Raw genomic sequence first — 10,851 nt, forward strand, 5'->3', positions numbered from 1 at the left:
GAAAAACAGTCACAGACATTTATCTTGTCATTGCCTCTGTCTCTGCACTGGAAGGTAGAACAAAAAAGTTCGTGATGTTGGACCTGGCCCGGATCAAAGGTTTCTCCGGATAGCTTACTCGACTACATACAATTGCTTTCCTCTAACACTCCACCAGACTATTCTACATAATTCTTGGACAACTCAGAGAGATTTCATAAAGTACAGAGAGAGACGAACATTTCATTAAGACAATTTCTAGCACGATGTCCTTGGTTGTGTTTAATCTTCCCTCCTTTGAAGCCCTATCTCAAGACTTGGGGTTTGGCATGCTTCGCAGATGTTCGCTCGTGGTTTAGGAGCGCCGTTTTATCCACGAATGTACGAGTGCATATTCTGCAAAAAGGGTGTGATTTTGCTTTATGAGTCGCCAGGAGATCAGGTGTCACAAAAGAAAGTTTGCAGCCACGGATCTGGCATTTGTGTTTATGAGCAACTCCCTTATGGCTTTTCTCGCTCACCTTGTCTGCGAAGACTGCCTCACATTGTGAGCAGACACCATGATTCCTCTCTCGTTGGTGGGCGTCTCGATGATCTTCCGTCATGAATCCCATTCCACAGATATGACAGGCGAAGCTGGTTGCATTATGGACATTGACGTGTTTTGCATAGCTTGCTCCGTCATGGAAATAGCGCCCGCATTCGTTACAATACGCGTGTTTGGTTGCAGTCTGGTGCATGACCCGGCTTTGCTCGGTTCCAAAGCTGGCATTGCAGATTGGGCATGCAAACTTTGTGCTTTTATGAAGACTGAGGTGCTTGGCATGGCTCTCGCGGTCCAAAAAGTAGCTACTACACTCTGTGCAATACCCGTGACCAGTCTGGCGTTGATGCTCTGCTTTTTCTTCCCAGGTCTTGTAGGTCAATGGGCACTCTATACATTTGAAATTGTGGACCAACTGAATGTGGTGTTCGAATAGCGAGCGGTCGTTGAAGAAGCTGAGACATACTTTGCAATAATTGTGCTCGTACATGATTTGGTGGTGCTGGAGACCGATAAGCGTGCTGAAGGCAACACCACAATCGAAACAGACGATTCGCACTCCGGGATTTTCTTGCTGCTTCGACTCTGAGCCCTGATGTGATTGAAAAGGATCCACCGCCATGGAGATTGCTGGGCCTCCGGATGGTTTCGTTCCGTTGTGTTTGACCCTCTTAATTCGATCTGAATTTTCAGGTTGCGGCGTATAAACGCGTGTTGGGGCTCTTGAACCGGGTGACGTTCTTTCACTGGTATTCTCAGTTTTCTTGTTATATACTGCCAACTCGGATTTTGCAGTTGCCATGCTCTCTGAAGTTTCATTGGGCACGTCATTCTTCACCTGGGTAGAAACTGTGGAAGGAAGATTGGGTGGCATGCAATACTCATCCACTTTCACGAGAGTGGCATGTTCCTCTTGCTGAGTTCGTTTCCTAATCGACGCTATCAGCGCGTCGACTGCTTTGTCTAAATCGCTTTGTTTCTCATCCGGTCCATTAATATCTATCAAACCTTCCCCTTTTTGAATATCCGAGTCTGGGGTATTGGGTGGAGCGGGTTTCAGAACCTGTATACTGAAATCGTCAACCGGAGGACTGCACGCTTGTGGGGAACCATTCCCTATATTGTGCCGGCTGACCTCCCTGTCAGTCACCTTGACAGCTAAAGAGGCAGTATCACTGGCTCGTTCAGAGGTAATTTCGTTGCCCATATTGTTGTAGGCAGAATCACCAACGGTTTTGGAGCTCTCTTGGCGAAACTCCAATGTTGTTGCAATATCGGCATTGTGCTTCATTCTCCGGCTTTCTTCGAATTCCCTGCCAATATATAGATGTACTGTGTCAGTGATATCCGATGCCTCGGGGACCAAAACGATATCTTTATTTTCAAGTGGGTTTTACCTGGGGTGGGCGAGCCGTCGATGACTCCTTAGAGTACACACGCTATCAAAAATCCCGGTGCAATTACAACACTGCAGTGCTCGACCTGTCAGGGTGTGGTGAAGGTAATTCTGGTGGAACTGCAAGCAGATCCCGCAGATCTTGCATTGGAACATCTTGCAAAGTGGTGTGAGACTGCAAACTGCGAGGTTCGAGAGGGGGTGGAGAATATATACACTGGGGTTGTCTCCAGGGTGACGGTCTCTACTATGCGCAGCTCACGCACGCGAATTAAGCATATAACCTTGGAAGACTCTCCGTCCTGAATATGAACAAGGTCAAGGTAGGGAAACCTTACCTGCTAAGAAAGAAGAGAAATAGTAAACTGTGAAATTCGATTTTGGCTCCTGGGAAGAAAAGGATCTTTTTAAAGCAAGAGGCTATTTCTTGGAGAAAAGTGTCCGGTACTAGCAACAACAAGACGTTTGCTTGTGGAGGTTTCCAGAGCTATCTTGCATATGTTTTCTTCCTGTTATATTTTCTGCCCGCTAGCAATCTAGCGAATTTCTCTTTGTACTGTACAGCTACATACTCTTTTTCCATTGTGAATACTGACTAGGACGCTGACTGATCAGGCAATAAAGATGATATCTACAACATTCTCCTTTTGCAACGAAACTCGGGGCTACAAAAAAAATAGAGCATTTCCCAATGTTTTTGTCAGTGGGCCCCTTTCTTCGATTTTTCAGCGCCTGGTCCAGGGAGTGAATTGAGGATGAAGGAAGAAGGTACTAGACGATGATGAATGGCTGAGGGCGGTGTGCTCTCGACTGCAAAGAGAATCTCGTAAGCTCTCAAAGTCGCTTTCTCTGAAAAAAAAAAAAAGAAAAGGAAAAGGAAAGAGATGATCCACGATCGTCTCTGAAGGGGAAAGTCGCTCTACGGGTTTCTCATTCAAGCCAGAGCCTGGCTTGTGGGGACTGCTGTTTTTTCCATTCTAGATTTCTTCTTCGATAAAGTATTTCCCTTCTCAACCGCCTCAATTAACCTATCACAAGTGGTATTGCACATACATATGCTTCGCTTCTCCGTCCTCGCAGATAATTTTGAAAAGCTTTGAAAGAATCACAAGGGCGTTGAGGTGGGCTGTCAGGCCCAGCATGAAAAGGTATTTGAATCAATGCTGTGCGATCAATCAAGAACGACCTAAAGAAATGAGTAACGGGGCACACAGGAACTATCAGTAATCCAAATGGAGGTAGGAGAATGAGGCGGGTTGCTATGTCAGCTAGTAACACGGTCAGTTAAGTGATAATGCAGAAACTTGTGCCTGAAGGCCGTACCTCAATCCGTTTCCGGGCACCCATAGGTAGCCAGCTGGCTTGTTCAGTTGTAGCAATCCCTCCCTGGGCGCCGGTGGTCTCAGTTGCATGTTTTTGCATGTTTTCATCCATCCAGCGAGCTAATGCAGTAGAAACAAGAAGGTCAACCAACGGCAAGAGGGCCATTGCCGAGCCTGGCCCTTTCGGTGACAAATCCATCCAAGGTTCGGCAATTAGCTCCCACTACCGAACCACCACAAAAAGCCGTCAATACGAGCGCGGATTGCATCATGGACCAAGTGACCCTGCAAGAGTTGATCGTTTCTCAGTCTTTTGATTTCTAACGGGTAGAATCCGGGCCTAGCCGTGTTACATCCAATTACGAGCATATCCCCTCACTGACCTTCATAGATCAACCTCAGAGCCTATATATATATACATTGGCGATATTCTCCTTTTTGGCTTCTCAACTTCCTTCATATATTTTATCCTCCTACTCTCTGTCAATTTATAACCGAGGCCTTCCGGTAAAGACACCTTAACCCCGGTTTAACTTCTCCGCAATGCCGCAGGTCGTTCGACATCCCGTTGCAACTGGTGCCGCAAAGGCTCTTGCAGACAAACATGTCGCTGAGCAGCCATTGAAGTTATACGCTGGCTGGTTTTGCCCGTGCGTTCCCATATTATTTTCGTTCTAGGTTAAAGTACTATGCTCAGTTCCTAACTTAACTGCTAGATATGGTACGAAATGAACAAAAACCGCACCATTCAAGACAAACATATCATAATATCTACCCTAGAAAACAACTAACATCGAAAATCCTTCTCCCACTCAGCTCAACGCACATGGATCACTCTCGAAGAGAAAAAGATTCCCTACCAATACATCGAAACAAACCCATACGACAAGTCTCCCTCCCTTCTCGCTTTAAACCCCAAGGGCCTCGTGCCCACCATTGGCGCCCCCTTGCCCAATAATCAGGGCACAAAACCCCTCTACGAATCCAACATCATCAATGAATACCTCGAAGAAGCCTATCCGGATCACACCCCACATCTCCTCCCAAAGGACCCATTCGAGCGCGCCCGCGCCCGCATCTGGATCGACTTTGTCGGCTCCCGCATCACCCCCAATTACCGCAAGATTCAATATGCCAAGAGCACAGAGGAGCGGGACGCGGCGCGCGCAGAGTTCCTAAAGGCTGTTAAGGAATTCACGCTCGAGATGGATCCGGAGGGCCCCTATTTCCTTGGCGAGGAGATTGGGTTGCCGGATATTGCGCTGGCGCCGTGGGTGGCGAGATTCTTTATGGTGGAGAAGTTTAAGGAGGGCGGGACTGGGATCCCTGCGGAGGGCGAGGGAGGGAAGGATGAGGGTGTTTGGCGTCGGTGGAGGAAGTGGGAGGCCGCAATCAAGGGGAGGGAGAGTTTTAAGAATACGTTCAGTGAGAAGGTGTATTATGAGAATATAGCGACGCAGGAATGGGCACGGTGACGTTTATCTCTTTCCTTCCTTTTCCTTATTTTTTATTACTCTTCTTCTTTCCTTTCCTTGTACCCCGCCATCCCTCCACCTATCTTTTCTTTTCCCTGAAAAACTGGCTGTTATGAAGTCGCATAAATGGTTTCCATTTTGTTTCATCCTGCTTGTTTAGTTCTAGGATGGCCAACCCCACTCTTTCGCGCATTTAGTTCACTTTACTAGCCAATATCATAGCCAAGAGACAAGGTTCTTACAAGGAACACTGCAGAGTGCCATTTGTGCACGCAGTACGTGGTGATGCATGACGTTTTCACTGAAATATAACTTCGCGATCAAAAGCTGATGAAACGCAGCCTGGCAGATGTCAAGAAATTATATTCCTACCCTATATATACATATATTATATGGAAGTTTACTCAATCTATTATGTACGTGATGATGTACGGTATGCAGCGATCTTTGAGCAGAGAAGGGGAAAAAAAAGGGGGGGCCCAAAGCAAAAACCCCATTCATACCATTAGATCACAGCAGTAACAGGAATATCTGCTGAATTATGCAGGTGTGTTTATTTTTCGAAGGGAGACTGGAACGACAGCTGCTTGCCTCGGCAAAGGGCCACACCACACTGAGGATACCAGAGGCAACATACATGTATAATACATAAATAAAAGAAGCGGAGAAATGAATTGTAACAGCAACACTTCAAATCTGCAAAATTCGCCTTTGGATATAAACTAAAGCAAGAAAGAACCACAATGCAAATTATTGGATATCCCATACGGCGCCCCGGCATTCTCATCCCATACGCCCCTCTGTGTTGGATATTAATTTTTTTTCCCTTTCGCCGCAATTTTGTTCTCCTTTCCCTCTTTCCTTTTAGTTTCCCTGGATTCCTGTGTTATGTATGGAACTAGAAGCTTAGCGATAATTACAGCCAAAAATGTTGAAGAAGAAAAGAATTGCGCTCAGATTAGGCATAAAACGGGCTGCCTTGAAGTGTAATTGGGAGGAAAGATCAGAGGGCGGGGAGATGTGGCTGCGAGCTATAAGACGAGGTTCGGTTCAAAGTGTTCCAGTAGATGAATAAGGGCGAAGATTTTAGTGGTTACAAAATGGTAGGAAGGTCGCAAAACCGAGTACGATAATGAAAGCTTCATCGTAGGCTATGGACGAATGCTATATAAACTGTGAAGGAAGACAATAACAAACTTATAAAATAGCTTTATGAGGGAGAAATGAAATGAAGAGAAAGGAGGAGTGGGTTAAAACCCTCAAAACGAGGTCTTTTTAATATAAAATAAAAAATTCTAGTGGTAAAAATAACAAAAAGGACGGAAAAAGGAGAAAAAAAGACCCGGTTAGTTGAGTTGCAATACACACTAGTTCCCATTTTCATTACATGATTTCATGGATTTAGTGATGATGTCACTGAAGCAAAGCATGCATCAAGGATAGGGCGGTTTTGGTCCGCTCTTTCACATCTGATTCGGCGTCGTTCTCCAAACTAAGGAGCTTTTCCATCACGCCCAGGCTCTCGAGTTTCATCGCCCGCTCGCAGCAGCTGGCATGATCCATTTGATCGTCTGCAATTGTCAAATTGATAACTACCCACACGCAGTTCACTCGCACCTGTTTATCTGGGTTGTTGAACAGGGGCATCATAAGCTTTAATAAAGTGGGGTGTTGAATTAATAGCTGCCGGTGTCGGGGCAGGCCAGCCGCGATATGGATCACAATATATGTGACGGAGCAGAGAATCTCTGTTGGCACGGGGATGTACTTGGACGAAGAGGATAAGGAATCTTTGCGGCCGCCGTATTTAGCAATCGGCTTTGGGCGTAACTTGTCTGCAAGAATGTTGAAGAGGTCATTTTGACCCACTTCCTGGAAGAGATAATCGATCATTTCTGGTGCGCCTACACCACAGATCAGGTTTCGGAGCAAGTCAAGCGTCTGTTCTTGAACTTGCAGATCATCCCGTCGAGCTTGTTTCGTTTGATCAAGGTCGCCACTAACAGCAAGCTTCCGTCGTCTGGAGTAATCAATGAGGGAAACATCAAGACTTGTTGGTTTGGGCGACACGACGGTATTTGCCATGCTATGGTCCCCATCCTGGCCTGGTGTTGTTTCTCCTTCAACCCCATCCATAGGGTTGAGAATGTCGACTCGTTCTCCAGCGGAGTTCGGCGCCTCCATTCCAAGAGAAGATGTACCACCCATGTCATCTTCCCCTTTCCTCCGGATTGGCGGGTCGCCTGGGTCGTGGCAAATGACCTGCTTTAACCACCCGGGTTCAAGTTCTTCAACTATCTTCATTTTAATGTCATTTGTGGAGTTGTAAGCAATATGCTTCAAAGCCCAAATGGATTCTAGTCGTAGACTAGTATTGGATGAGTGTGAATGCTCGCAAAGTATGGGTATCATGTTCGCTCCTATAATGGCCTAGAACACGTACCATAGTTAGCGTCAAGGTGGCAGAGCGGCAGAGGAATCGGGGAAGAAAGGGACATTCCCTATATAATGTATGTAAAGAGAGATGACAAAAAGAGAAAGGAAATAAAACATTTGGCATACATCTTTCATAGGACTAAAGTCCATTGCCAGATTGCACACCACGGACGTTGCGGCAATCTGTACAGCGATATCCCGAAATTTGATTAATGTGAACATTGGAGTAGCCACACCAGCGTCGATCAAGTTTGTCCTCAGGGCGCTCACAGATCGTGTTAGGGACCTTGCAGCTGCACATGCTGCAAGGAGCGTTGAAGGTGGGTTACAGTCGAGCGTTTCTAGAGAATCTTCTTCACATGGCTTCATTGAATCGATAATATATGGCACGACGCCATTGTCGCAGATCATTCTTCGGTAATCTTCCTTAAAAAGCGACAATGCAGCGAGGGCTTTCAGAGCTCCTTCGCGAACTTTCATTCTGTGGTACACCGCAGGAGAGCAACCGCGAGGTCCAAGGCATAGCTCTGGCTGAGTGGGATTTGATGTTGTGGCAAGGTTTTTATCTGAATTCCACATAGGCTTTGCTGCCTCAGAAATCGGACTGAAAGTCTCTTTAAGCATTTGAGAGAGCTTGGGTATCGCCTCGGCTTCCGCTGCATGCTTTTGGAGTTCACGGCTATCCATAACTAGCGACGCAAGAATCGCTGGCGCCTCTTCTTTGGCTCTTAGGGTTGTCGATATCAGCGCGCTTTCATGAATGCTGACATCTCCAGGCGCTTCGTAATCCTTCTCAAATATGCGAATTAGGAGTGGGATCAATAAGTAGCCGAACATTGGCACTCGATGTTTTTTTGCTAATCCTAACCGGAAGAGAAGCGTTGCCAGCCTCGCCGCTACGAGGCGAGTCTGACCCGACTCAGATCGGATAACGGTAAACAGCCATGATATGAGGGCACTTTCATCCTCATCTGATGAGGGAGTTTCCGAAAAAGAAAGGGGCGGATTAAAGAAATTGCTCTGTCTCCCAAATGAGGTGTGAGATCCGAGAGGCGGAAAATTCGAGTTTTTAGATTGTGCAGCTGGGACAGAGGGTAGGATTGCATCGATTGGATTCGTGGCACTGTGGCGAGGAACGGCGAACCCCGAGAAATATGTTGCCCCCCATGGAGACTTTTTGATATCATTAGGGGAAAATTCAGGGATCTGCTTAGGAAAAACGGCTACCACCGCGGGGGATGAGACAAAGTGCTCTGCGCGAGACTTTGAATTTTCGATTATTACGGTAATGGCTCTGAGAATAGGAGCTAGTTGCGCGTTTGGCGGTGCAGCAGGTGGCAAGGTTTTCAGAGCGCCAGGGTCCATAATATTATTCTCCGCACCAGGAAGAACGAATCCCTGGGCAACCACAAAGGTAGAAAGTTTGAAAGCTAGTGCATCCAGCACACCGGACTCCCCCAGTACAGCCTTGTAACTCTCTTCTGAACATGTTTTTGCAATTAAATTGGCAGCAAGGGTAACGGGCCGCTGGCTAGAGGAGGATGTCGAGCCGATTAGAAGTCTACGAAGAGTCTCAACGTGGTCTCGAGAGTAGAGGAGGGAAGATAGCTGTTTGGCATGTGGCAAGCTTTGCTGCTGGTATAAAGGGAATCTATCTGCGATTGTATTGAGGGTCTCAAGGACGGCAAGGAAAAGTGATGGATGGCAGTCTGGCGAGGAAAATATTGACAGAAGCAATGGGAAAATGCCCCCTGCGGCTATGGGAGAGATGAATGGAGGACCCCCTATTTTACTGACATTAGAGCCTCAGAGATTATTTGAGGAAAATTGAACTTTAACTGCAATGATATATTTTTCCCTCAAGGAGGAGCAGCAGCAGAAGGAAACAGCAAGCTGGACTAGAAACAGCGTACCTTGGGCTAAGCTGCCAATAATGAGAATGGCTTGTAAGCAAACTTCATCATCATCCGATCTACCGCTCCTGCTCCTTGCCAAATGTTGACGTCTTGTATGTCCATTAACCTCTCCGCCGGTAGTCTTTTTGCCCGCCCCTCTTCGGCCTGCTAAAATCTGCGATAATAACGGAATGATACCCCATCCAATCCAGGCTTCCTTTCTTTGATCATGCCCGATAATCTCATTTTTCAACAGCCGCAGAGCCTCAATCCGTGAAGCAGTTGAGTCGGGATTTTGGATATCAGAGATGATCTGAGGCGTCGCCGCCCTCGCCATCCTGGAAATATGGATCTGCGGCTATGAGATTCACCGGGAAGCTTCTATAGAGTTCCAGACTCCGGGATGCAGAGGAGTAAGATCAAGTATCCAGCTGATGGCAAGAGTTGAAATGTTGGAAATGGCGATGAAAGATCCGGGGGCTATCCGATTATTCGCAAGGTCTCAGGTCAGCAAGAATAATTCCGCGAAATGCGTGGACCAGACAGAGAATGCCTGTGTTGCGTGGTAGGAACAGGCGAATGATTGTGAATTGAACTGACAATTCCAATGCCAATGCCGATGGAGGGGCGTGTCGAGGTATTTGCCATATATGAGCAGGTCCTTGCAAGTAAATGTACTAGAAAAATGAAAATGAAACAATGAGACACGATGGCGAAGCTAATTAGATGCGTCTGTGGACTGGGCTGGAGTATTTATGTTGGTTATCGTGGTGTGTTTCTGTTGAACTTCCTTCACTCATCTCTATCCCGATGGCATGATGATGTGCTTATATAATGTGTTAGTCAGTCACGCTGGTCTAACTAACTACGGCGTAGTTGTTGGGGGTCTACATTGATTCGTCCAGTGGCCAAACGCTAGTTAACTAGTTGAGTTGCTGGTAACTAATCGATTGGTGGTAGTTAACTGAGCTCTTATTACATATAATCTCTAGTTATCATGATCGGAACTGGCTGAGCAACAGCGCTGGCCAAAAGACTTCTTGAACCCCATTCAACTGTAACTCAGGCTTAACAGCATCTCTGCTGAACGATGGATTTATTCTCTTTAATTATCAATGACATGGAGACATTGATAATTCCTGTTGCATCAAGTAAATTATCATCAATTCTCAAATAAATAGATTTCACTTCAAACAACATTAACTTCTGTTTTTCATCAAATAACCTCTACTTTCAACCGAATACGTAAAAGCAATTCTCATAATTAAATTTCTGACCAAGTTTGTCCCATGCCCTCAATTCTAACTAGTATGCCAAAAACATTGAAGAAGTAGGGTTTGTCAGGAGGTTTGCATCGCAGATGTTGAATACTCCCTTTTATCACCCACTCCCATGGTGCCAGTGCCATTTGCATAGATGTGGTGAGTTTTTGCTGATCCAATAAGCGGCGTAATTCGGGCGCTGATAATCAGCTCCTTGTCATTGGTGTTGTAGCGAGACTGGTGAACGGGGCTCGTGCCATCATTGCGATGCCTACGTGATCCTTCATCAGTATAGAAACCAGAGGAAATGGATCTGCCAGAGCAATTACAAGATTTCAATGGATTTTATTTCACCAACTTTCTAAAAAGCTATTAATAATAGACATTTCAAATAGTTATTTCTAATGACATACCTTGACTGCACCATTCTGGGCATAATTAACAGCGGCTTCTTTGAAAGGGCTGACAAGTTTGTCTTTATCATAGCCCAGCCATTTCATAGCAGTCTGACGAGTGGTAGAAAAAGCTCGACTAATAGACAT

At 46.1% G+C, this 10,851-nt stretch overlaps 4 protein-coding genes across 4 annotated transcripts; 1 reads left to right on the forward strand and 3 right to left on the reverse strand.

Moving 5' to 3' along the window:
* Positions 1-284: 284 nt before the first annotated feature.
* On the reverse strand, positions 285-2,495 carry HCBG_07883 (zinc finger protein; the record flags this gene model as incomplete). Its single annotated transcript, XM_045434932.1, has 1 exon — positions 285-2,495. The coding sequence occupies one exon, from the start codon at positions 1,812-1,814 to the stop codon at positions 285-287; it is 1,530 nt and encodes a 509-aa protein (XP_045284238.1).
* A 1,289-nt stretch (positions 2,496-3,784) lies between these two features.
* HCBG_07884 (glutathione S-transferase) lies at positions 3,785-4,716 on the forward strand (the record flags this gene model as incomplete). Its single annotated transcript, XM_045434933.1, has 3 exons — positions 3,785-3,891; positions 3,958-3,962; positions 4,058-4,716. 3 exons carry the CDS (start codon positions 3,785-3,787, stop codon positions 4,714-4,716), a joined length of 771 nt encoding a protein of 256 aa, XP_045284239.1.
* Positions 4,717-6,129: 1,413 nt separating this feature from the next.
* On the reverse strand, positions 6,130-9,384 carry HCBG_07885 (armadillo repeat protein; the record flags this gene model as incomplete). Its single annotated transcript, XM_045434934.1, has 3 exons — positions 6,130-7,146; positions 7,279-8,936; positions 9,066-9,384. The coding sequence occupies 3 exons, from the start codon at positions 9,382-9,384 to the stop codon at positions 6,130-6,132; spliced, it is 2,994 nt and encodes a 997-aa protein (XP_045284240.1).
* Positions 9,385-10,387: 1,003 nt separating this feature from the next.
* Positions 10,388-10,851, reverse strand: HCBG_07886 (uncharacterized protein; the record flags this gene model as incomplete). Its single annotated transcript, XM_045434935.1, has 3 exons — positions 10,388-10,580; positions 10,639-10,670; positions 10,723-10,851. The coding sequence occupies 3 exons, from the start codon at positions 10,849-10,851 to the stop codon at positions 10,388-10,390; spliced, it is 354 nt and encodes a 117-aa protein (XP_045284241.1).

Source organism: Histoplasma capsulatum, assembly GCF_000150115.1.
Source record: "Histoplasma capsulatum G186AR genomic scaffold supercont2.14, whole genome shotgun sequence".
Lineage (NCBI taxonomy): Eukaryota > Fungi > Ascomycota > Eurotiomycetes > Onygenales > Ajellomycetaceae > Histoplasma > Histoplasma capsulatum.